General features: G+C 38.0%; 1 protein-coding gene across 1 annotated transcript in view; it reads left to right on the forward strand.

Annotated features, from left to right (window-relative positions):
- COL28A1 (collagen type XXVIII alpha 1 chain) overlaps nucleotides 1-27,499 on the forward strand; it is a 301,074-nt gene that overhangs the window by 249,536 nt on the left and 24,039 nt on the right. The window contains 4 exon segments of the mRNA XM_060196187.1: nucleotides 11,628-11,696; nucleotides 12,453-12,533; nucleotides 12,629-12,664; nucleotides 27,311-27,347. Of these exon segments, the coding sequence (XP_060052170.1) occupies nucleotides 11,628-11,696; nucleotides 12,453-12,533; nucleotides 12,629-12,664; nucleotides 27,311-27,347 (223 nt within the window).

Genomic DNA, 27,499 nt, shown 5'->3' on the forward strand with positions numbered 1-27,499 from the left:
CTATTCTTTAACCCTCTGGGAGTATGGACTCAAGGTCATTGTGGGATGCTGAAGGTTGAAGGTCTGGCTTCTGTAAATTGCTTCCCCACTGAACATGGGTGTTGACAGGTTGATCCATACTCCCAGCCTGCCTTTCTCTTTCCCTAGTGGCGTGGGGCTCTGGGGAGCGGGGCTCCAGGGCACATTGGGGTCATCTGCTCTGGGAAGTCTGGTTGGCATCATAGTAGCATCTGGAACCTGGTGGTTGAAAGAAGAGTTAACATATTAAAGAAGAGTTAACATATAAAGCCCAACAATTTTTTGACCAACCATGAACCTAAAGGCTGTAATATTGCAGATGAAGATTTAGGGGTCTCTATTTTGTAGATAGCTAGTAGGCCTATTTTAGTTATATTCAAAAGGGCCCATGACTATACTAGTTTTTTTTTTTAATTTTTTTTTATTTAAGAAAGGATTAATTAACAAAACCATAGGGTAGGAGGGGTACAACTCCACACAATTCCCACCGCCCAATCTCCATATCCCACTAACTCCCCTGATAGCTTTCCCATTCTCTATCCCTCTGGGAGCATGGACCCAGGGTCATTGAGGGTTGCAGAAGGTAGAAGGTCTGGCTTCTGTAATTCCTTCCCCACTGAACATGGGCATTGACTGGTCTGTCCATACTCCCAGTCTGCCTCTCTCTTTCCCTAGTAGGGTGGGTCTCTGGGGAAGCGGAGCTCTAGGACACATTGGTAGGGTCTTCAGTCCAGGGAAGCCTGGCCAGCATCCTGCTGGAATCTGGAACCTGGTGATTGAAAAGAGAGTTAACATACGAAGCCAAACAAATTGTTGAGCAGTCATGGACCCAAAGCTTGGAATAGTGGAGAGGAAGTGTTAGGGAAGTACTCACTGCAAACTCTAGTGTACTTCTGCTTTCAGGTATATATTTTGCAGTAGTTTATGAATACGTGTGAACATATGCTCTCTCTCATAGAAACTGATGTATATCTAGGTTTTGGGACTTTGTTAGAAAGTGAACCACCTGGGATGTAATTAGAGAATACTATGTAAGGAAAGGTCTCACCCTAGTAATGAAGCTGAAGGGTTGTCATTCCACACCTGAAGTCTCTGGACACAGTCTGAGGTGAAGCATGTTGAGGTAGCAATAGTTGCGCTGGTTAGGTTGTGATGGGCGGATGCAATATTATTTGATATGTATTGGGAGAGGCATACGGGAAAGTGGGCCCTATTTAAGGGTTCCAGGACTGGGGAAAGTAGGGGCTCTATAGTGGAGATGTGAGGTTCCTGCTGTCTTAGGGTTCAAAAAGACAATCAATAGTTAATGTTATCATCACATTATTTGGTAATTGGGTTAACTTTGAAAAGTCCTTTTGTTATGGTTTGCTGTACAGTACCCAGTATCTTGTATATAGCTGTGCTATTGGATGCTTCTGTCCTACTGGGTCTAGGCTTTTGAGAGAGTCCGCATATCAAATATACAGCCTATATATTAGAAAGATTCAGTATGTGTTTTGAAAAACTTTGAGACATACAATTGATTTTCACCCTCTCATATTAATTAACTAGTGATTTGTATATCTAAATTTTGCTAGGAGTGTACATAAACACCATTCCCACCACAAAACGATTGTGACCCATCCCTCCCACCCACACCCACCACCCACTGTCCCAGGAAGCTGCATGTCTATCCCTCACCACAGGGTTTTTACTTTGGTGCCCTACTTACAATTTGGTCAGGTCATGCTTTTAGTTTCCCTTTCAGATCTTCTTACTCAACTTTTGTTGATGAGTGGGATCATCCCATACTCATCTTTATCTTTCTGACTTAGCTCACTTAACATAATTCCTTCTAGCTCTGTCCAAGATGGGTCAGAGAAGGTGGGTTCACTGTTCTTGATAGCCGCATAGTATTCCATTGTGTATATATACCACAGCTTTCTCAGCCACTCATCTGTTGTTGGGCACCTGGGTTGCTTCCAGGTTTTAGCTATTATGAATTGTGCTGCTATGAACATAGGAGTACACACCTCTTTTTGGTTGGGTGTTATGGAGTCTTTGGGGTATAAGCCCAGGAGAGGAATTACTGGATCATATGGAAAGTCCATGTCTAGCCTTGTGAGAGTTTTCCAGACCGCTGTCCACAGAGGCTGTACCAATTTACATTCCCACCAGCAATGTAAAAGGGTTCCTCTGACCCCAAAAACCTCTCCAGCATTTGTTGCTACTGTCCTTTTTGATGTATGCCATTCTTACAGGAGTGAGGTGGTATCTTAGTATTGTCTTAATATGCATTTCTCTGACAATCGGTGACCTAGAGCAGTTTTTCATATGTTTGTTAGCCTTTTGGATATCCTCTGAGGTGAATGTTTTGTTCATATCCTCTGCCCATTTATGGATGGGGTCATTTGCTTTTTTGGTGCTAAGTTTGCTGAGCTCTTTAGGTGATTAGTTTCTTGCCTGATGTATGGCATGTGAAGATCTTCTCCCATTCTGTGAGGGGTCTCTCTGTTTCATAGTTTCTTTGGATGTGCAGAAGCTTTTCAATTTGATGTAGTACCATTGGTTTGTTTCTGCTTTAGTCTTCCTTGCAATTGGGTTTGATTCATAATAGATGTCCTTGAGGTGTTGGTGGGAAAGTGTTTTACCAATGTTTTCCTCTAAGTATTTGATTGTTTCTGGTCTGACATCTAGGTATTTGATCCATTTGGAGTTGATTTTTATTTCTGGTGAGATAAATTGGTTCAATTTCATTCTTCTGCATGTTTCAACCCAGTTTTCCCAGCACCATTTATTGAAGAGAGCCTCCTTTATCCGTTTAATCCTTTGGGCCCCCTTATCAAAGATTAGAAGTCCATAGGTGTGGGGATTTATTTCTGGGCTTTCAATTCTGTTCCACTGGTCTGTGTGCCTATTTTTGTTCCAGTACCATCCTGTTTTGATGATGATGGCTTTATAATATAGTTAAAGGTCTGGGAGTGTGATGCCTCCATTTCTTTTTTTTTCCTTAAGATGGTCTTGGCAATTCTAGGTGTTTTCAGGTTCCAGATAAATGATTGTAGTGTTTGTTCTATTCTCTTAAAGAAGCTTGGTGGAACTTTGATGGGTATTGCATTAAATTTGTATATGGCTCTGGGGAGAATTTCCATTTTGATGATATTTAATCTTCCAATCCATGAGCATGGGATATCTTTCCATTTCTTGGTATCAGTTTATATTTCCTTGAGTAGCGACTCATTGTTTTCAGCATATAAGTCTTTCACTTCTTTGGTCAACTTTATTCCAAGGTATTTGATTGATTTTGGTGAAACAGTAAATGGGATTGATTATTGGATGTCTTCTTCTTCAGATTTAGCGTTTGCATAAAGAAATGCCACTGATTTTTGTACATTGATGTTGTAGCCTGATACTTTGCTATATTGCCTAATAGATTCCAGTAATTTTCTGCTGGATTATTTAGGTTTTTCTATGTATACTATCATATCATCTGCAATTAGTGAGAGCTTGACTTCTTGCCTTCCAATCTGTATTCCTTTGATTTCTTCCTCTTGCCTGATTGCTATGGCAAGAACTTCCAATACTATGTTGAAGAGTAACGGTGACAATGGACAGCCCTGTCTCTTCCCTGATCTGAGGGGGAATGCTTTCAACTTCTGTCCATTGAGTATGCTGTTGGCTGTAGGTTTGCTATATATAGACTCCACTATCTTGAGGAAGTTCCCATGTATTCCCATTTTTTGTAGAGTTTTGAGCATGAATGGGTGTTGGATTTTGTCAAAGCTTTCTCTGCATCTATTGAGATAATCATGTAGTTTTTGGCTTTGCTTTTATTGATGTGGTGAATGACATCGATTGACTTACGGATGTTGAACCAGCCTTGCATTCCTGGGATGAATCCCACTTGGTCATGATGAACAATCTTTTTGATATGTTGCTGTATCCTGTTGGCCAAGATCTTGTTTAATATTTTGGCATCTATGTTCATCAGCGATATTGGTCTGTAGTTTTCCTTTTTTGTTCTATCCCTATCAGCTTTTGGTATCAGAGTGATGTTGGCTTCATAGAAGGTGGAAGGGAGTATTCCTGTTTCTTCAATCTTATGGAAAAGCTTAAGAAGTATGGGTACTAAATGTTTCCTGAAAGTTTTGTAGAATTCATTTGTGAAGCCATCTGGTCCAGGACTTTTGTTGTTGGGGAGGTTCTTAATAACGGTTTCAATTTCTTTGTCTGTGATTGATGTATTTAGATTTTGTAGTTCTTCTTGGTTCAGTTTTGGAAGGGCATATGCTTCTAGGAATTGTTCCATTTCTTCCAGATTCTCTAGCTTGGTGGCGTATAGTTCTTTATTAGAAGTTTCACAGGATTCTCTGGATTTCTGTGGTGTCAGTTGTGATATCTCCTCCATCGTTTACAATTCTATGAATTTGAGTCTTCTCTCTTTTTTGTTTGTTGAGTCTGGCTCGGGGTTTGTCAATTTTGTTTAATCTTTCAAAGAACCAACATTTGGCTTCATTGGTCTTTTGTATGGTTCTTTTATTTTCGATGTTGCTTATTTCTGCTTTAACTTTAGTGATTTCTGTCCTTCTGGATGCTTTAGGGTTCCTTAGTTCCTCTTCCTCTAAGTCCTTGAAGTGTGCAGTAAGGTCATTCATTTGAGCTTCTTCTTGGTGTTTAATATGTGATTGTATGGCTATAAGTTTCCCTCTCAGTACTGCTTTAGCTGTGTCCCAAATATTTTGATAGGTTGTGTCTTCATTTTCATTTGTTTCCAGGAACATTTGAATTTCCTGCTTGAGTGAGTCTCTGATCCAGTGGTTCTTAAGGAGTATGTTGTTTAGTTTCCAAATTCTGTGACTTTTAATAATTGTCTGTTGTTAAATGTCAGTTTTATCCCACTGTGGTCTCAGAAGATACTTGGGATGATTTCAATGTTCTTGAATTTATTGATGCTGTCTTTGTGGCCTAATATGTGGTCTATCCTTGAGTATGTGTTATGTGGATTTGAAAAGAAGGTGTATTCCTGTTTTTTGGGGTGAAGGACTCTGAAAATGTCCAAGAGGTCTAGTCTGTCAATCTTTTCATTCAATTCTCTTGTATCTTTATTGGTTCTTTGTTTTGTTGATCTGTCTAAGTGTGAGAGTGGGGTATTGAAGTCTCCCACTATTATTGTATTACTATTGATATATTTTTGAAATTCTCTCAGTTGGTGCTTAATGTATTTAGATGGTCCCTCATTGGGTGCATAGATGTTATAATTGTTAAGTCTTCTTGGCTGATTGTTCCTCTACTCATTATGTATTGTCCTTGCCTATCTTTTATTACTTTATTTAATTTAAAATCTATGGTGTCTGAGATGAGAATGGCTGTTCCTGCCCTTTTTTGTGGTCCGTTAGCCTGTATGATAGTTTTCCATCCTTTCACTTTAAGTCTATGTTTATTTTGTTGTGACAGATGGGATTCTTGCAAGCAGCATATGATTGGTTTATGTTTTCTGATCCATCCCCCCACCCTGTGCCTTTTGATGGGTGAGTTTAAGCCATTGGCATTTATTGATATTATGGATTTAATGTATTGTAGTGCCATTGTTCAAAAAAAAATTTTTTTGTTTCCTCTGATATATTGCAAGTATTATGGTGATGTTCTTGTTTATAAGAGTTCTTTTAGAATCTCTTTCTGGGCCAGCTTGGTGATGGTTGCCTCCTTTAACTGTTGTTTGTCTAAGAAGGTTTTGATCCCTCCATCCAGTTTGAATGAATGTCTAGCAGGATATATTATCTTTGGTTGAAACCCTTTTCATTCAGGTCTCGATAGATATCTTGCCATTCCCTTCTGGCTTTTAGAGTTTGAGTGGAGAAATCTGCAGATAATCTTATGGGTTTTCCCTTGTATGTTTTTTTTCTTTGTTTGTTTCTCTCTTTCAGCCTTTAGGATCCTTTCTATATCCTTACTTCTTCTCATTGTGAGTATGACGTGTCTTGGTGTCTTCAGGTCTGGGTTGATTCTGTTTGGTACTCTCTGGGCCTCTTGAATCTTGATGTCCTTTCTGTTATTCAGGTATGGGAAGTTTTCTTGTATTATTTCCTCTAGAATGTTTGCTTCCCCTTCCTCTCTTTCTCCCTCTGGCAGGCCAATTATGCGAATGTTACTTCTTTTGAGATCATCCCATATGTCTCTGTTGTTATTTTCAGTGTCTCTCAATCTCTTTTTAAGCTCTTTCACCTCTTTCTTCATTTTCTCTAACTCATCCTCTGTCTGACTAATTCTGTTTTCTGCTTCTGTTAGTCTGCTTTCCCTTGCCTCAGCTTCTTTCTTCATTACAGCTATTTCAGCTTTCAATTCTCTAATTGCCTCAAGATAATCAGTATTTTCCTTGGGGGTCTCAACTGTTGTTTCCCTAATACTGCCATTCCTTTCCTCCAATGTTGTTTTCATTTCTGTGATTAATAAGTTTATTATTGCTTGCATACTTTTCTTATCTCTGGTTATTTCTGGCTGATATGTAGTTTCTTCTGGGCTCTTGTCTTCATTCATTAGAGTAGTAGTTTTATTTGTTTTTGATCTACCCATTTTTTTGATTTATGTGTTTCTTTTTTTATGCTCTGTTGTCCCTCGGTAGTTGTGTCTTGAGTACAAGTAACACTGTACTAAATACTTATATGACAATTGCATTCACCAACCTCAGGAATAACAGTAGCAACTGAAGCAAGTATTGAAGCAGTTTAGTCACTACCAATTAGTCAAACAATTTCTCCAGTCCATGAATAAATAGTAACCAAATCCCAGTGAAGAAGAAAGAGAAAAGAAAGTATAGCAAGAATAGACAGTTATGCAAATCTACTATCCACTGTATATTCTAGTGGTAACAAGAGGGGAAAGGGAACTAGAGCAGAGATACACACATAGAGAGTACAGTCTCAGTCAGATTTCTTCCCCAAAATAATTCACAAATTCAGAAAGGCAAAGAAGAAGGAAGAAGTGTATGACAAGATAAAAAAAAATAAAGAGACAAGAGAGAGAAAAGGGAAAAGATAAGAAAAAGAGCTGTAATTAAAGAACAGTGAAAGGAAATCCCCGAAATGTGTATCAGTGAATTCAAAAAAAGCACACTGTTTGGTGGTCTGGGGGCTGGGTCTGTGACTTTGGAAGCTGTAGGATTAAGGAAGAAAGGATGACAAGAATGAGAAAATGAAAAAAAAAAAAGAAAGAGAGAGAGAAAAAAGAAAAAGATAAGAAAAAGAACAGTCATAAAAGAGCAGTGAAAGGAACGTTTTTTTTTAATGTATTTATTTTTAATTATTTAATTAGCTATGCGGGGTGAGGTGGGGTGGGTTGGCTACTTAGAAAGAAAAAAGGCCAGAGGTTACAGAAGGGTATAGACTTAGAATGAATGATACTCCCTGGTGGGACAGGAATTTGGTAAAGAAAAGGGACTGGTTAGAGTGGGGGGCGGGGGGCGGGGAAGGTGGTATGCTTAAAAACTAAAAGGAAAAAAAAATTTTTTTCCCTTTTTTTCCTACTCTAATTCTTAACCCAAATTAAGTTATAGTCACCTCCTTGGTGTCACCGCTAGGACCCCTTATTGACTGGCCTACTAAAGGCAGAAAATCCTACCGTTTCCAGGAGATGTGGTCAGAGCTCTAGCCACTAGCAGCTTCCCAGTCTGCCATCTTCCGGGAACCCCCATTAGTTTTTTTTTTTAGCCTGACATCTGATATGCAGGTGGATCCAAGTTATTTATTTATTTATTTATTTTGAAAGTTCATGTGTTTCAATATGGTTCACATATGAATGAAAGTATCTTCTTTATTTCACAAAGTATAGTTACCACCAGCTCCACTCATTTTGTCCCAGAAGAAGCAATATCATTTTTTAATTGCACAGTATGGTTTCATTGAGTATATAGCCCATAGATTCTTCATCTAGTTATTTATTAATGGGCATTTAGGTTGGTCATGCTCCTTTGCAATTGTGAATAATGCAGCTATGAGCATAGGGGGGCATATGTCCCTTCAAGTTAATTTCATGTTATTGTTAGAGTTTGGTGCCTATATGATGACTCCATTGCTCTCAGCAGGTTCCTCCCCCCTCCTTCCCCCTCTTTTTCTGTTGAGAAAGATGGAGAAAAGAGAGAGACACCCACAGCACTGGTTCACCACCCGTGAACCTTCCCCTGCATGTGTCCATCAGGACTTGAATTCGAGGCTTTGTGCATGACAATGTGTGTACTGTGCATACCACCAACCAGCGCCTTATCTTGTAAACTTCTGTATAAATTTGCTTTTATATATGTATATAATAGATTACGCATTAAAGTATTATTCATGACAGGGAAGTATTAGCAGCAATCTAAATGCTTATTATTAGAATAATGGGCAAATTATAAACTATTTACTGGAATTTTTATTTCAGAGAAAGTTATCAAATTCACAATACTTCCCCAGGCACAGATAATCTTTAAAATGAGGGTGAAATTTAAGATACAAACTATATGCATAAGTATATAATTTAAGTTAAAAATATTAAAAGCAATATGAATTGTTTTAGAATGTATACACATGTAATTAAAATGTGAAAATATAGCTATATGCAATTTATATACATTTTAGAGAGAGGTTCCTCTCTTTTAAAATTTTTTTATTATCTTCATTTATTTATTGGATAGAGATAGCCAGAATTTGAATAGGTAGGGGGGATAGAGAGGAAGAGAGACAGAAAGACACCTGCAGCACTGCTTCACCACTTGTGAAGCTTTCTCCCTGCTGGTGGGGACCCGGTCTTAAACACATTGTAACATGTGCACTCAACCAGATGCGCCACCACCTGGGCCCCCCGGTTCCTCTCTGTTTAGTGGGATGGGATTAGCAGTAGATTTTTCAGGGTTTGAAATTAGGTCTGTGCTGTTTCATTTTTTTAACTTGGTGTTTATAGCTGAGTGTCTTTTTTGTTTAAATTTTTATGTGTCCAAGATATTTCATTGCAAATTAAGGAAGGAAAAATTTTCTTGGTTTCAAAAGAGCTTGAAATATACTGAGCGTGAGAAGTGGATTCAGAAGTAATGTTATTCAGTTACACTGAGCTTTAAGCAAACCTCTGTGACACTTCCAGTTGTGACTTTCTAAAGCCCATTGTGCCTTCTGGACTAGTGACTCTTAGGCACATATTTTAAAGTTTATTTTATTTTATTTATTTATAAAATGGAAATATTGACAAAACCATAGGATAAGAGGGGTACAATTCCACACAGTTTCCATCATCAGAACTACATATCCCATCCCTTCCTTTGAAATCTTTCCTATTCTCTCTCCCTAGTGGGGCAGGGCTCTGGGGAGGTGGGGCTTCAGGACACATTGGTGAGTTCCTCTGACCAGAGAAGGCAGGTTGCCATCATGAAAGCATCTGCAACTTGATGGCTGAAAAAGAATTTAGATATAAAGCAGAACAAATTGTTGACTAATCATGAACCTAAAGGCAAGAATATTGCAAATGAAGATTTGGGATCTCCATTTTGGAAAAAGCTAGTAGGTCTATTCTAGGTATATTCCAAAGTTCCCATGACTTTACTAGTTTTTGCCTGAGCCTGACAACTAACATGCAGGTAGACCCAAGGTATTGTCTGGGGAGATGGTGTCAGTGTGGGAAAGGACTACAAAGCTGGATCAGGGAATAGAATAGCTCCCAAATATGAGAAAAGTGTATAAAGGTTGTTAAGTGCAAACCCCAAAGATTTGATCTGGGGCCCATATTCAGCACAGAAGCCTGTAGGGTCTAAGCTCACATTCTGTAGTCATGGCTAGGATTATTCTAGGCAGCACTAATTTCAGGACCCATCTTCCTCAAGTGGTAGAGTATATTGCCCAACCTCCCTTCAGAGAATGGGGCTCTTCCTACCATTGTTGATTCACATTGAGGGCAAGGTCCAATAGGGGCCCACAAAGGGGTCCATTATGTTGTTCCTGATGGAGATGACCAGTGACGACGGTGGAGAGAGGGATCTGTTAGAGGTCTAGGCCCATCATGTTTGTGTGGGAATCCCAGCACTCCCTGACTAGGGCCTCGGGTGATAGGGTGTCTTGGGTACATTTTACACCTATTCTTATTATCTCAGTTTGAAGTTTTTCCCCTTTTCCTCCCTTCCTTCTTTTATTCCTTCCCTCTCTCTGTTTCTCTCTCTGTTTCTCTCTCTCTCTCTGTTTCCCTCTCTCTCTGTTTCTCTCTCTCTCTCTCTTCCCCCCCATCTCTCTTTCTCTCTCGCCACCAGAGTTAATACTAGGGCTTGGTGCCTTCAATGAATCTACCACTGTTTCTGGCCACTGTGGATGCTTGCATATGGTGAAATGTGTGCTCAACCTGGTACACTACCACCCTGCTCCCAGTCCTGAAGTTTTTATCTTTTCTAGTGGTTCTAGTGGATGTGGTCAGGATACCTTTAAGAAAGATGTTGAAAATAAGCAAGCTGAATCCCAAGTTCTTAGTCCTTCAAACCTTTGCCATGGATTCATTGCTAATAGTGACCTAGATAATGTAACCATTGTATCTAGGATTCTATAACATCAAAATTATGATTGTGTCATCATTAGTGGTGATTTTTATTTGAGATCAACATCATGAAAACCCTTTTAATCTGTGCTATTTTGAGAGCAAAAGATAATGTTGAGATATGACTAGTCCTGAAGTGAAAAAATTTTGTTTTTTCAAATTAAGGTGGTGCTAAATTTAAGTAGGTTTATAGTACTACAAATTATTAGGACAGAATGAGCAGTGAATGGTGAATTAAATAACCAGTTCCTTTATATGAATTAGAGAGATATGCTGTTGTATTTTCTTTTCCTCCATTATTAAAATAATGTATATTATAAAGTATAGAAAATGTAAATGAAAAATTTTATGTATGTACAAACTATTGTACTTACTGTCAAATGTAAAACATTAATTCCCCAATAAAGAAATTTAAAAGAAAGAAAGAAAGAACATGAAGAGACCAGCTACCAGATTCTTTGGACATGGTGAAAGCAATCCTAAGAGTGAAGTTCATATTACAATAGGCCCACATTAATAAAAGAGAGACAGAGAGAGATATCTCAAATAAGCTACATCACAACTGACACAACAAGAGGAGTAGCAACAAAGAGACCCAAAAATCTGCAGGAGGAAGAAAATAGTCAAAATGAGAGAAGCTATTAATGAAATGAAAATCAAAAGACAATTAAAAAGATAAGTGAAACTGAGGGCTGGTTCTCTGAAAAGTTAAATAAAATAGATAAAACACTGTATAGATTCACCAAAAAAAAAAAAGAAAGAAAGAGAGAAATAAAATGTAAAAGATAATAAAACCACCATTATTGCCACAATTAAAATAATAGCAGATTGATATCCTGTTTAAAGTTTGGACATGGTCCTAGTAGAAGTATTTACATCACAGAAATAGGCAAATGCTTTAAATCAGCTCTCATTTCTACCCCATTTTTGTATAAAAATTTTTGTAAACTTTTATTAGTAAAGTGCTGAGTCCATATGGCATTTATTTCCCCCCTAAATCTAGCCATTTAGAAATTAAGTATGTTTCTGACCCAAAGGACATTCTGAGTTATCTTGGGAAGTTAACAGATCATCTTTCTTACCATGTGAAGGGGGAACAAGGACTTCAAGGCTTTCCAGGGATAAAGGGCATGATGGGCCATGGCCTTCCAGGACAGAAGGTAAGTATTTTAGTATTTTAGAGACATTCTTGCCTTAGAATCTCAACAGTTCATACTTAACTTTGGAAGTGATCTTTGGAAGTGATCTGACCCTTGTTCTTATAACAAAGGAAAAGTTTTCATTAAGTGAGTTTTTATGCATTTACTTTCCTAACTACAAACATGCTTTGTAAAATCTCAACTTTGTAAAATCTCAAACTTTGTAAAATCTCAACTTCTTCACCCTCATAGTCAGTTGATAAAGGAATAAATTCTCATAGCCTGCAATTTAGAAGATAGCAGATAACTCAGGCTATCTAATTATCTAATTGTTGTAGTTCCTGAAGGTAGTAAGCTGACCTGACAATATTTCACTTTTAGATGTCTGTTTTATCATGAATGAAACCATAGACCCAGGGAAATGTAAATAAAGCAGTCCCCAATTTTTTCCTCAGTATTTGTAAATATAGGTATTATGGGTCTTGAAGAGACAAATGAGCTGAATCTTAGAGCTTTATTTGACTTTAATATTAAAATTTAGCTAATTTTTTCATCTCTGAAGTTTTGCACATGTTTCTGAAGTTTTTAAGCTGACTTTTATAGAGAGATAGAGACACCATAGCACCAAAGACCTACCTGGTGTCACAGTACTCCTATACTGTGCTGGGTACTTGAACCTAAGTAGCACTCATGGTAAGGCAAGCAGTTTATAAAGTGGGATATCTCACTGTCCCCTAATATTCATATTTCATATTCATATTTCATTACATTTTAAAGGGAGAACCTGGAGAACAGGGTGATACAGGAAAAAAAGGTGATAAAGGGGAAATTGGAGAGCCGGGATCTCCAGGAGAACAGGCAAGAAATGATTTTTTTTTTAAAACCCTTATTGTAATTTTACAAATTAACTGGTTGCAACTTACATTGACTGATACTCTTTTCCCACTAAGTAGGGGTTACAAGGACCAAAAGGATACCAAGGTCTTAGAGTGAGTATCAATCCTTGAGGTAATTGAAAAGTTTTACTTGAAAATTTATTGCATTCATGTTTTAGCTGTTTAAGTATGAATTCTTTCAATGTAGAATTCCAATGGCTATTTAAATGACAAAACTGTTGCAAGTTCCCTGTAGACTTAGATTCACAGGGTAATAAATTTGAGTGTAAGGGAGAAATGTTACTAGGCAGTCCTTTTTTTAAATTTAATTTAATTTAATTTATTTATTTATTGGGGAATTAATGTTTTACATTCAACAGTAAATACAATAGTTTGTACATGGATAACATTCCCCAGTTTCCCATTTAACAATACAACCCCCACTATGTCATTTTATCATCCTTCATGGACCTGTATTCTCCCCACCTACACATCCCAGAGTCTTTTACTTTGGTGCGATATGCCAATTACATTTCAGGTTCTACTTGTGTTTTCATTTATGATCTTGTTTTTCAACTTCTGCCTGAGAGTGGGCAGTCCTTTCTGACCTCATTGTGGAGAGAGGTATTGATACTCTCCGACTCCTGATGGAAATGGTAACAAGGAGGTCAACTGTCAAAAAAAAAAAAAAAAGAAAAAGAAAAAGGACTTTTTATTTACATGAGTCTTTGCTTTTATTTTATTTTATTTTATTTTATTTTTAAACAGAACAGTGCTCAGGTTTGGCTTATGGTGGTGCTGGGGATTGAACTTGGGACCTCAGAGCCTTAGACATGAAAGTCTTTTTGCAAAAACATTAGGTGATCTCCTCAGCCTTAAATCTTTACATTTTAAAATGAAGATATTTTCCCCAAAAATTAATTCCTTTGAAAGGTACTCTGAAGAGATTATCAATTATAAAATGAGGATTAATTTTATGTATAGATCACTTCGTCACCAATTACCTGTGAAACATCTATAAACCTTTTGCTATTCTTCTCCCCACATTATTGCAAAAGTAAAATTACATTTCAAGAGTTTACTATTGTTTTACTTATTCCATCTCTTTGTTTTTTCTATCTAGCCACCTTGTGAGTTAATAGCAAAATTTTTGTAATCTGTGTTGGTTTATCTGATTACAAATCCAGGCGGTTCCTCCTTAATGTTGCTCCAACACCTCTCCTTTTTTCCTATCTCCATTCTCCCCCATTAAATATATTCCAAAGCAGCTATCACTTACAAGTTCATCTAAGTCAACTAACAAACTCCTCTTTTAAGAGGCAAGTACTATTGCTAAAATTGAATACTTTAATGATTTGCCAAATTACTTCATAAAGGCTGTTCCTCTACCTACCCTGTACTTTTTTTAAATTTATTTTTCCATACCGTATTTTTCTTTAGCAAATATTTTTTTAAAGATTATGTATGAGAGAGACAGAAAGACAGAGAGAGAGAGAACCAGAGCACCATTCAACTCTCTTTTTTTTTAAATTTTTAATTTAAGAAAGGATTAATGAATAAAAACATAAGGTAGGAGGGGTACAACTCCACACAATTCCCACCACCCAATCTCCATTTCCCACCCCCTCCCCTGATAGCTTTCCCATTCTCTATCCCTCTGGGAGCATGGACCCAGGGTCATTGTGGGTTGCAGAAGGTAGAAGGTCTGGCTTCTGTAATTGCTTCCCTGCTGAACATGGGCGTTGACTGGTCGGTCCATACACCCAGGCTGCCTCTCTCTTTCCCTAGTAGGGTGGGTCTCTTGGGAAGCGGAGCTCCAAGACACATTGGTGGGGTCTTCAGTCCAGGGAAGACTGGCTGGCATCCTGATGACATCTGGAACCTGGTGACTGAAAAGAGAGTTAACATACAAAGCCAAACAAATTGTTGAGCAGTCATGGACCCAAAGTAGGGTGTGTCTCTGGGGAAGCTGAGCTCCAGGACACATTGGTGGGGTCTTCAGTCCAGGGAAGACTGGCCGGCATCCTGATGACATCTGGAACCTGGTGACTGAAAAGAGAGTTAACATACAAAGCCAAACAAATTGTTGAGCAGTCATGGACCCAAAGCTTGGATTAGAGGAGAGGAAGTGTTAGGCGGGTACTCACTGCAAACTCTAGTGCACTTCTACTTTCAGGCATATATTTTGCATTAGTTTATGGATACGTGTGAACATATGCTCTCTCTCACAGAAACTGGTATATATGTACGTTTTGGGACTTTGTTAGAAAGTGAACCACCTGAGATGGAATTAGAGTATACTATGAAAGGAAAGGTCTCACCCGAGTAATAAAGTTGAAGGGTTGTCAATTCACACGTAAAGTCTCTAGACACAGTCTGAAGTGAAGCACGTTGAGGTGGCAATCGTTGTGTTGGTTAGGTTGTGATCGGCAGATGCAATATTATTTGATATGGATTGGGAGAGGCATATGGGAAAGAGGGCCCTATCCAAGGGTTCCAGGACTGGGGGAAGTAGAGGCTCCATAGTGGAGATGTGAGGTTCCTGCTGCCTTAGGGTTCAAAAAGACAATTGATAGTTAATGTTATCGTCACATTATTTGGTAATTGGGTTAACTTTGAAAAGTCCTTTTGTTAGGGTTTGCTGTACAGTACCCAGTATCTTGTATATAGCTGTGCTATTGGTTGCTTCTGATCTACTTGGTCTAGGCTTTTGAGAGAGTCTGTACATCAAATACACATCCTATATATTAAAAAGACAGTCTGTGTTTTAAAAACTTTGAGACATAAAATTAATTTTCACCCACTCATATTAATTATCTAGTAATTTATATGACTACACTTTACTAGGAGTGTACATAAACACCATTCTCACCACCAAAAGACAGTGACCCATCCCTCTCACCCACTCCAGCCCCCACTGACCCAGGAAGCTGCATGTCTACCCCTCACCACAGGGTTTTTACTTTGGTGCCCTACTTTCAATTTGGTCAGGTCCTGCTTTAGTTTCCCTTTCAGATCTTCTTACTCAACTTTTGTTGATGAGTGGGATCATCCCATACTCATCTTTATCTTTCTGACTTAGCTCCCTTAACAAAATTCCTTCTAGCTCTGTCCAAGATGGGTCAGAGAAGGTGGGTTCATTGTTCTTGATAGCTTCATAGTATTCCATTGTGTATATGTACCACAGCTTTCTCAGCCACTTATCTGTTGTTGGGCACCTGGGTTGCTTCCAGGTTTTAGCTATTATGAATTGTGCTGCTATGAACATAGGAGTACACACCTCTTTTTGGTTCGGTGTTATGGAGTCCTTGGGGTATAAGCCCAGGAGAGGAATTACTGGATCATATGGAAAGTCCATGTCTAGCCTTGTGAGAGTTTTCCAGACTGCTCTCCACAGAGGCTGGACCAGTTTACATTCCCACCAGCAATGCAAAAGGGTTCCTCTGTCCCCACAACCTCTCCAGCATTTGTTGCCGCTGTCCTTTTTGATGTATGCCATTCTCACAAGATGAGGTGGTATCTTAATGTTGTCTTAATTTGCATTTCTCTGACAATCAGTGACCTAGAGCAGTTTTTCATATGTTTGTTAGCCTTTTGAATCTCCTCTGAGGTGAATGTTTTGTTCATATCCACTGCCCATTTTTGGATGGGGTCATTTGCTTTTTTGGTGCTAAGTTTGCTGAACTCTTTATATATTTTGGTGATTAGTTTCTAGTCTGATGTATGGCATGTGAAGATCTTCTCCCATTCTGTGAGGGGTCTCTTTGTTTAATAGTTTCTTTGGATGTGCAGAAGCTTTTCAATTTAATGTAGTCCCATTGGTTTGTTTCTGCTTTAGTCTTCCTTGCAATTGGGTTTGATCCATCAAAGATGTCCTTGAGGTATAGGTGGGAAAGTGTTTTACCAATGATTTCCTCTAAGTATTTGATTGTTTCTGGTCTAGCATCTAGGTCTTTGATCCATTTGGAGTTGATTTATGTTTCTGGTGAGATAAAGTGGTTCAATTTCATTCTTCTGCATGTTTCAACCCAGTTTTCCCAGCACCATTTATTGAAGAGAGCCTCCTTTTTCCATTTTATCCTTTGGGCCCCCTTATCAAAGATTATATGTCCATAGGTGTTGGGATTCATTTCTGGGCTTTCAGTTGTGTTCCACTGGTCTGTGTGCCTATTTTTGTTCCAGTACCATCCTGTTTTGATGATGATGGCTTTATAATATAGTTAAAGGTCTAGGAGTGTGATGCCTCCATTTCTTTTTCTTTTCCTTAAGATAATCTTGGCAATTCTAAGTGTTTTCAGGTTCCAGATAAATGATTGTAGTGTTTGTTCTATTCTCTTAAAGAAGCTTGGTGGAACTTTGATGGGTATTGCATTAAATTTGTATATGGCTCTGGGGAGAATTTCCATTTTGATGATATATCCAATCCATGAGCATGGGATATCTTTCAATTTCTTGGTATCAGTTTCTATTTCCTTGAGTAGTGACTCATAGTTTTAAGTATATAAGTCTTTCACTTCTTTGGTCAACTTTATTCCTAGGTATTTGATTGATTTTTGCTGAAACAGTAAATGGGAGTGATTTATGGATGTCTTCTTCTTCAGATTTAGTTTTTGCATAAAGAAATGACACTGAGTTTTGTACATTGATTTTGTAGCCTGATACTTTGCTCTATTGCCTAATAACTTTCAGTAGTTTTCTGCTGGATTATTTAGGTTTTTCTATGTATACGATCATATCATCTGCAATTAGTGAGAGCTTGACTTCTTCCCTTCCAATCTGTATTCCTTTGATTTCTTCCTCTTGCCTGATTGCTATGGCAAGAACTTCCAATACTATGTTGAAGAATAACGGTGACAGTGGACAGCCCTGTCTAGTCCCCGATCTGAGGGGGAATGCTTTCAGCTTCTGTCCATTGAGTATGATGTTGGCTGTAGGTTTGCTATATATAGACTCCACTATCTTTGAGGAAGTTCCCATCTATTCCCCTTTTTTGTACAGTTTTGAGCATGAATCATGTTGGATTTTGTCAAAGACTTTATCTGCATCTATTGAGATAATCATGTGGTTTTTGGCTTTGCTTTTATTGATGTGGTGAATGACATTGATTGACTTACGGATGTTGAACCAGCCTTGCATTCCTGGGATGAATCCCACTTGGTCGTGATGAACAATCTTTTTGATATGTTGCTGTATCCGGTTGACCAAGATATTGTTTAATATTTTGGCATCTATGTTCATCAGAGATATTGGTCTGTAGTTTTCCTTTTTTGTTCTGTCCCTATCAGCTTTTTTTATCAGGGTGATGTTGGCTTCATAGAAGGTTGAAGGGAGTATTCCTGTTTCTTCAATCTTATGGAAAAGATTAAGAAATATGGGTACTAACTGTTTCCTGAAAGTTTTGTAGAATTCATTTGTGAAGGCATCTGGTCCAGGACTTTTGTTGTTGGGGAGGTTCTTAATAACAGTTTCAATTTCTTTGTCTGTGATTGGTGAAATTCGATTTTGTAGTTCTTCTTGGTTTAGTTTTGGAAGGGCATATGCTTCTAGGAATTGTTCCATTTCTTTCAGATTCTCTAGCTTGGTGGCATACAGTTCTTTATAGAAGTTTTGCAGGATTCTCTGGATTACTGTGGTGACAGTTGGGATATGTCCTCCATAGTTTACAATTCTATTAATTTGAGTCTTCTCTCTTTTTGTTTGGTAAGTCTGGCTAGGGGTTTGTCAATTTTGTTTAATCTTTCAAAGAACCAACATGTGGCTTCATTGGTATTTTGTATGGTTCTTTTATTTTTGATGTTGTTTATTTCTGCTCTAACTTTAGTGATTTTGTCCTTCTGGATGCTTTAGGGTTCCTTAGTTCCTCTTCCTCTAAGTCCTTGAGGTGTGCAGTAAGGTCGTTCATTTGAGCTTCTTCTTGGTGTTTAATATGTGATTGTATGGCTATAAGTTTCCCTCTCAGTACTGCTTTAGCTGTGTCCCAAATATTTTGATAGGTTGTGTCTTCATTTTCATTTGTTTCCAGAAACATTTGAATTTCCTGCTTGAGTGAATCTCTGACCCAGTGTTTCTTAAGGAGTATGTTGTTTAGTTTCCAAATTCTGTGACTTTTAATAATTGTCTGTTTGTTGTTAAATGTTAGTTTTACTCCACTGTGGTCTCAGAAGATACTTGGGATGATTTCAATGTTCTTGAATTTATTGATGTTTTCTTTGTGACCTAATATGTGGTCTATCCTTGAGTATGTGTTATGTGGATTTGAAAAGAAGGTGTATTCCAGTTTTTTGGGGTGAAGGACTCTGTACATGTCCAAGAGGTCTAGTCTGTCAATCTCTTCATTCAATTATCTTGTATCTTTGTTGGTTCTCTGCTTTGTTGATCTGTCTAAGTGTGAGAGTGGGGTATTGAAGTCTCCCACTATTATTGTATTACTATTGATGTATTTTTGAAATTCATTCAGTAAGTGCTTGACGTATTTGAATGGTCCCTCATTGGGTACATAGATGTTAATGATTGTTATGTCTTCATAGCTGATTGATCCTCTAATCATTATGTAGTCTCCTTGCCTATCTTTTATTACTTTATTTAATTTAAAATCTATTGTGTCTGAGATGAGAATGGCTGTTCGTGCCCTTTTTTGTGGTCCATTAGCCTGTTTGATAGTTTTCCATCCTTTACTTTCAGTCTATGTTTATCTTGTTGTGACAGATGGGATTCTTGCAAGCAGCATATGGTTGGATTATGTTTTCTGATCCATCCCCCCACCCTGTGCCTTTTGATGGGTGAGTTTAAGCCATTGACATTTATTGGTATTATGGATTTAATGTATTGTAGTGCCATTGTTCAAAAAAAATTTTTTTTTGTTTGCTCTGATATATTGCAAGTATTATAGTGATGTTCTTGTTTATAAGAGGTCTTTTAGAACCTGTTTCAGGGCCGGTTTGGTGATGGTTGCCTCCTTTAACTGTTGTTTGTCTAAGAAGGTTTTGATCCCTCCATCTAGTTTGAATGAATGTCTAGCAGGATATATTATCCTTGGTTGAAACCCTTTTCATTCAGGGCTCGATAGATATCTTGCCATTCTCTTCTAGCTTTTAGAGTTTGAGTGGAGAAATCTGCAGATAATCTTATGGGTTTACCCTTGTATGTGACTTTTTGTTTCTCTCTTGCAGCCTTTAGGATCCTTTCTTTATCCTTACTTCTTCTCATTGTGAGTATAATGTGTCTTTGTGTCTTCAGGTCTGGGTTGATTCTGTTTGGTACTCTCTGGGCCTCTTGAATCTTGATGTCCTTTCTGTTATTCATGACTGGTAAGTTTTCTTCTATTATTTCCTCTAGAATGTTTGCTTCCCCTTCCTCTCTTTCTCCCTCTGGCAGGCCAATTATGCAAATGTTACTTCTTTTGAGATCATCCCATATGTCTCTGTTGTTGTTTTCAATGTCTCTCAATCTCTTTTTAAGCTCTTTCACCTCTTTTCATTTTCTCTAACTCATCCTCTGTCTGACTAATTCTGTTTTCTGCTTCTGTTAGTCTGCTTTCCCTTGCCTCAGCTTCTTTGTTCATTACAGCTATTTCAGCTTTCAGTTCTCTAATTGCCTCAAGATAATCAGTATTTTCCTTGGGTTCTCAACTGTTGTTTCCCTAATACTGCCATTACTTTCCTCCAATGTTGTTTTCATTTCTGTGATTAATAAGTTTATTATTGCTTGCATACTTTTCTTATCTATGGTTACTTCTGGCTGATTTGTATTTTCTTCTGGGCTCTTGTCTTCATTCATTGAAGTAGCAGTTTTATTTGTTTTTGATTTACCCATTTTTTTGATTTATGTGTTTTTTTTTATTATGCTCTGTTGTTCCTCAGTTGTTGTGTCTTGAGCACAAGCAACACTACTAAATACCTATATGACAATTACACTTGCCAACCTCAGGAATTACAGTAGCAACTGAAGCAAGTATTGAAGCAGTTTAATCATTACCAGTTAGCCAAACAATTTCTCCAGTCCATGAAAAAATTGTAACCAAATCCCAGTGAAGAAGAAAGATAAAAGAAAGAAGGGATAGCAAGGATAGACAGTTGTGCAAATCTACTATCCACTGTATATTCTAAGGGTAACAAGAGGGGAAAGGGGACTAGAGCAGAGATACACACATAGAGAGTCCAGTCTGAGATAGATTTCTTCCCCAAAATAATTCACAAATTCAGAAAGGCAAAGAAGAAGGAAGGAAGGAGTGTATGACAAGATAAAAAAAAAAGAAAGAAAAAGAAAAAAGATACAAGTGAGATAAAAGGGAAAAGATAAGAAAAAGAGCTGTAATTAAAGAGCAGTGAAAAGAAAAAAAAACCCTCAGGACTAGACAAGGAAGGCTGAAATAGACCGTTATGCAAATCTACTATCCACTGTATATTCTAGGAGTGGCTAAAGGAGGAAGGGAAGTTGAGCAGAGACACTCGCAGTGAGAGTCCACACTGAGTCAGAATTCTTCCCCAAAATAATTCCTAAATGTGTATCAGCGAGTTCAAAAAAGCACACTGTTTGGTGGTGTGGGGCCTGGGGCCTGTGGCTTTGGAAGCTGTAGGATTGAGGAAGAAAGGATGACAAGAATGAGAAAAAGAAAAAAAAAGAAAAAGAGAAAAAAGAAAAAGATTAGAAAAAGAACAGTCATAAAAGAGTGGTGAAAGGAAAGTTTTTTTAAATTTATTTTTAATTATTTAATTAGCTATGCGGGGTGAGGTGTGGGGGTTGGCTACTTAGAAAGAAAAAAAAAAAGGCCAGAGGTTTCAGAAGGGTATAGACTTAGAATGAATGATACTCCCTGGTGGGACAGGAATTTGGTAAAGAAAGAAAGAGGCTCAGCAGGGGAGCCTGTTAGGAGCTGGTCCCCAGGGACTGGTTATGGGTGGGTAGGGAGGGGGAGGAGGTGTGCTTTATAATTAAAAGGAAAAAAAAATTTCCCCCTTTTTTTCTACTCTATTTCTTAACCCAAATTAAGTTATAGTCACCTCCTTGGTGTTACCGCTAGGACCCCTTATTGACTGGCCTACTAAAGGCAGAAAATCCTACCGTTTCCAGAAGATGTTGTCAGAGCTGAAGCCATTAGCAACTTCTCAGTCCACCATCTTCCAGGAACCCCCCTGGACTAAGCTTTTAAGAGAGTCAACATATCAAACACTCAGCCTATGTATTAAAAAGACTCAGTCTGTGCTTTAAAAAGTTTGAGACAATCAGTTTTCCCCCTCTCATATTGCTTAAATAGTGATTTATATGACTACAAATTAATAGGAGTGTACATAAACAACATTCCCACCACCAAAAGACTGTGTCCCATCCCATTTCCCCTTCTCCCTCCTCCCCCCGCCACACCACATGAAGCTGAACATCCACCCTCAACCCTGGGTTTTTACTTTGATGCCCTACTCCAAATTTAGTCAAATCCTGCTGTGAATTTCCCTTTCTGTTATTCTTTCTCAACTTCTATTTGTGAATGGGATCATCCCATACTTATCTTTATTTTTCTGACTTAGCTCACTTAACATAATTCCTTCTAGCTCCATCCAAGAGAAGGTGGGTTCATTGTTCTTCATAGCTGTGTAGTATTCCATTGTGTAGTATTCCACAACTTTCTCAGCCACTCATCTGTTGTTGGGCACCAGGGTTGCTTCCAGGTTTTAGCTATTACAAATTGTGCTGCTATGAACATAGGTGTACACATATTTTTTTGGTTGGATGTTATGGAATCCTTGGGGTATATCCATAGGAGAGGAATTGCTGGGACATATGGAAAGTCCATGTCTATCCTTGTGATAGTTCTCCAGACTACTCTCCACAGAGGCTGGACCAGTTTACATTCCTACCAATAGTGCAGAAGGGTTCTTCTGTCCCCTCAGCCTCTCCAGCATTTGTTGCTGCTGTCCTTTTTGATGTATGCCATTCTTACAGGCGTGAGGTGGTATTTCTCTGACAATAAGTTACCTGTAGCAATTTTTCATATGTTTGTTAGCCTTTTGATCTCCTCTGTAGTGAATATTTTGTTCATATCCTGTGCCCATTTTTGGATGGGGTCATTTGCTTTCTTGTTGCTTAGTTTGCTGAGCTCTTTGTATGTTTTTGTATATTTTACTATTGCCTGCATACTTTTCTTATCTATGGTTACTTATAATTGATTTGGACTTTCTTCTGTGTGCCTGTCTTGATTCATTGTGGTAGCAGTTTTATTTGCTCTTGATTTAACCATTTTTTATTGATGTGTTTTTATTTTTCTGTTCTGTTGTGTTTTCAGTACAAGCCACACTATACTAAATACCTATATGATAAATGCAGTCACCAACCTCAGAAATTACAACAGTTGTTACTGAAGCAAGGATTGGCGTAGTTCATCCAATACCTGTTAGCCAAACAACACCTCCAGTCCAAGAAAATATAACAACCAAATCCAAAAGAAAAAGAAAATGGAAAAAAAGGGAAGGCAAGAATAGACAATTATGCTAATCTACTGTCCACTGTTAATTCTAGGGATAGCAAGAGGAGAAATGGATATAGAGAAGAGAGAGACACACACAGAGTCCATGCTAAGTCATATTTCTTCCCCAAAATAATTCACAAACGAATGTCAGTGAATTCAGAAAGCAAAGGAAGGAGGAAGGAAGAAAAGAAGATAAGAATAAGAGAAAAAAAAAGAGCAGTGAAAGGAAAGTTTTGTTTTTTTTTTAATTAGCTAGGAGAAAGGAGAAAGGAGAGTGGAGGGAAGAGGGAGAGTGAAGTCAGTTCCTCTCACAATGGCTAGGACACCCAGTCACCTGGCAATGGAAAAAAAAAAAAACAACAGTTAATTTTGGTCAACCTAAAGAAGGAGGGAGGAAAAGGGACACACACACACACACACACACACACACACACACACACACATTCGTAATAATAAAATAGGATAGAGGAGAAAACCCTAACAGTCAGTCTGCAGCTTGGACCACTCCAAATTGGCTGCAGATAGCCTGAGCAAAACAGCCAATTGTGAGAAGTATCCATAAAAAAACCTTCAGGTAGTCTTTCCGAGGCAGGGGTAAGGCTCTGATTGGTCAGATATTTTGTCACTCAAATAAAGTTCCAGCCCAGAGCCCCACCCTACTAGGGAAAGAGAGAGGCAGACTGGGAGTATGGACCGACCAGTCAACGCCCATGTTCAGCGGGGAAGCAATTACAGAAGCCAGACCTTCTACCTTCTGCAACCCACAATAACCCTGGGTCCATGCTCCCAGAGGGATAGAGAATGGGAAAGCTATCAGGGGAGGGGGTGGGATATGGAGATTAGGTGGTGGGAATTGTGTGGAGTTGTACCCCTCCTACCCTATGGTTTTGTTAATTAATCCTTTCTTAAATAAAAAAATAAAAAAAATATGAATTAAAAAAAAAAAAAAAAGAGAGAAGCAAAACAAAAAGGAAACGGATTAGAATGACACCCCTGGTGAGCCAGGAATCTTGGTAAAGCAAATAGCTCAGCAGGAAGCCTGCTAGGAGTGGTTGTCTAGCCCCTAGGGGCTGGTTCTGGGGTGGGGGGGAGGGGTGAGCTTCAGAAAAAAAATTTCCTTTCTTTTTCCTCCTGGCCTCCATTTTCTAACCCAAGAGTGAGCTATAGGACCCCTCCTTGGTATCACACTTGGGACCCCTTATTCACCCTCCTGCTGATAGCCCAGTATCCTACCCTATCCAGAGAATCCTATGTCACAAGCTGCTGCTTGTTGGAGCTCATGCCAGTATTTGCTTCCAAGTTGTCATCTTGGCTCCACCCTCTGTTTTTTCATTTTTTGATAGAGACAGTGAGGCAGAGAAGGAGAGAGAGAGAGATTTCACAGCACCAAAGCTTCCTTCAGTGTGATGGATACTGGGATCAAACTTGGGTTGCACATATGGCAAAGCAACACACTATCCAAGTGAGCTACTTTGCTAACACTAAGAGTGCTTTTCTTAAATATTGCTAGAAGTGTCCAACTTTTCTGTAGGGTAGTTTGGTTGTGTGAATCAGATGCCTTAAAATGGGCTTGAATTTTAAGTTCAGTAATCTATTTTTTAGAATGCTTAAAAATTAGGACATAATGAAAGGTAAGATGTCTGATCATAAAATTCAGTATAGAGAATTTTCTATACTTATAAAAGTTAAATATATAAATACATGCCTTCTGTCTAAAAGCACAATGTATTAAAAACAATATAAACAGATAAATTTCCCCTTTTTAGATATGTTCTAGTTTCAGATTGATTAGATGACTCTTTGAATCATATGGAAAAACATGACAATGTGTGAAGATAAATAACTGCTGGTGCCCTCATTTTATGTAGTTTTATTAATTTCATATTAAGAGTTCTTTTTTAAAGTAGCCACTTTATGTTTTTGAGTAAAAACACTGATGAGTTTTTACTCAAGCTGTTGTGAAAAAATAAAATGTCTGTGCATGCTTCAGTTAAACTATGCATCATTGCAATTCTGTCATTGTCATTCATATTTTAAAACTATTAGTGATTTAGTAGTGGTTTACAGAATTGTAACAGGGGTATACTTCTACACTGCATTCACCACCAAAGTTCTGTGCACTCATACCCACCTCTCCCTACCAGTGATTATCACCATAGTTCTTACAAAGTCTTAAAGACAGGTTGACCACTTCTTATTTTTTTGCCTTTGCAAGTTGATGTGTTTCAATTGCTATATTACATATATGAGAGAACTTTTACCTCCTTACTTACTTCACTAAGCATAATCACTTCCAGTTCCATTTATTTTGTCCCAGAGAACACAATATCATCATTTTGAATTGTAAAGTAGTATTCCACTGAGTATATGTTCTATAGCTTCTTTATCCATCAACAGGTATTTAGGTTTGTTTCACTCTTTGGCTACTAATGAATAATGCAGCTATGAACTTAGGGGTACAAGATTTTTTATCTTTAGAACATTACTTTTGAAACTTTTATTTTTTATCTTCTTAAGTCAGACCCACCACTTCTTATTATTAAAATTTCCTTCTGTTTATTTCATCTATTTAATCAATAACCCCTCTCAATAAACATAGAATCTTACCTTTTCTAGACTCATTCCTGTCATTTGTGGCCATGCTACTTAGTGCAGGCACAGGCAGACTTACTTCTGTCTAGTTTATCTCTTGTTTTTCTGATGTAACCATTGGATTGTAGGACATGAAAGAAGCATTTGGGAACATGGAAACATTTTATGAAAAGCCAAAGTTAGAGTATTAGGAAATTATGGAGGAGACTTGCAAAAGTGGAGCTTGGCACAGGAAAAGAGGAAAAAAATACCACAGAGAATTAATTCTCTTTTAACTCCAGTCATTACTCGATCAGTTCATGTGAGCCAATTCATGTAACTGATTATCTGCAGCAGTGAGGCAGAAAAGGGAGAGAGACAGTAGGCAGGAAGAGCTCCTGGCAGAAGACAAAGAGTTCTTTGGTTTCTATGTCATCAGAAGACACTATGCTCGAGATGTTCCAATGAGTCAAGTAGATAATGCTCATAAAGCTACAGAAGATGTCACACACCCAGCTGTGCAGACAACAAGATTCCCATGCAAACTCTTATAGGCACTATAACAGCAGCTGACTGAGTGAATATGGGCACAACCTATGAAGCATCCACATAGACTGAAGAAATAACAGAGCTCATTATAAGAGCCCCAGTTTCTACTCAATATGGACAACTCACTCAATGGCCCGTTTCCTAGCAGAAGCTTCTCTTCTCCTGACATATACCTTCCCTCTGGGAGGACTACTGTGTTCCTAATAAACTTATCTTGTAAAGCTTCAATGTTTTGCTCTCTCTTTTCTTTTGTCAACTTTGGTGACTGCCACCTATTTGAGGGTGTATGGATTACAGGAACCAGAAAAGTCAGCAACAGTAACATGCAGTTTCCAGGCTGTTGTAGATAAAAATTGTGGTGTCCGGCCTTGTACTAAAATGTGTGTGTGTGTGTGTGTGTGTGTGTGTCCTCATTTAATCTAAAATACATTCTTAATACACAAATACTATTCAGTGACATTATGCCCTAGGTCACTTAGCTAATAGTAAATTCTGCTTCAAATGTTTGAGCTACCACATTTTACAACTTAGATACATACATTAAGGTATAGCCAACTTTTAATCTTTGTGCTATTTATTTCATTTTCCACAATGGAAATATCTCAGTGCTAGTTAAAAGATAGAACTTTGGGTCCTCACCCGCAAGGGGAAAGCTTTGTGAGTGCTGAAGCAGGGCTGCAGGTGTCTGTCTTTTCCCCTCTCTAATTCCCCCATCCCTTTCAATTCTGGCTGTGTCTATCCAATAAATAAATAAAGATAATTTTTTTTTAAAAAAAGAGTACTTAGGGTATCCAACATGTAACTGAATATGAATAAAGAGAGTTATTGATGTCTGATTGTGGAATTTGTATTATTGCCTTCTCTTCATGTTTAGCATAAAGATGACTCCAATTCCACTGGTGGTATGTCTTTTGCTCTATCCTTTCTTGTTTCTTATTAGCCCCTGAGGTGGTGCAAATCAATAGAAAAGGAAAAGAAATCAACAAAGAAAGGAAAGGGGGAAGGGAGGGAGGAAGGGAAGGAAGGAAAATAAAGGCTAGAAAAGAAAGAAAAAATGAAAAAGAGGCTATAGAACATATAAATGGAGATTATAATAAGACAGATGCATGAAACACCTAAAATATGGTTATATAAATAATACTATGGTCATACAATGATAATGTTTTCCCTTTTTCTTCCAGAGAGAAGAGATTATCAAACTCATTTTTGAAATATGTGGTAAGATTTGACTATCAAGCAAAAGGTCATACTTTAAATTACAAGTCTACTATAATCTGTGTTAGTCACAATGTGTGTTCAACTGAAAATGTATATATAGTCCCTCAGAAAGTCTGAAATCCATTTGGAAAGTCAGTGAGAAATTAAAAAGA

The sequence above is a fragment of the Erinaceus europaeus genome, chromosome 8 (assembly GCF_950295315.1).
Source record: "Erinaceus europaeus chromosome 8, mEriEur2.1, whole genome shotgun sequence".
NCBI classification, from domain to species: domain Eukaryota; kingdom Metazoa; phylum Chordata; class Mammalia; order Eulipotyphla; family Erinaceidae; genus Erinaceus; species Erinaceus europaeus.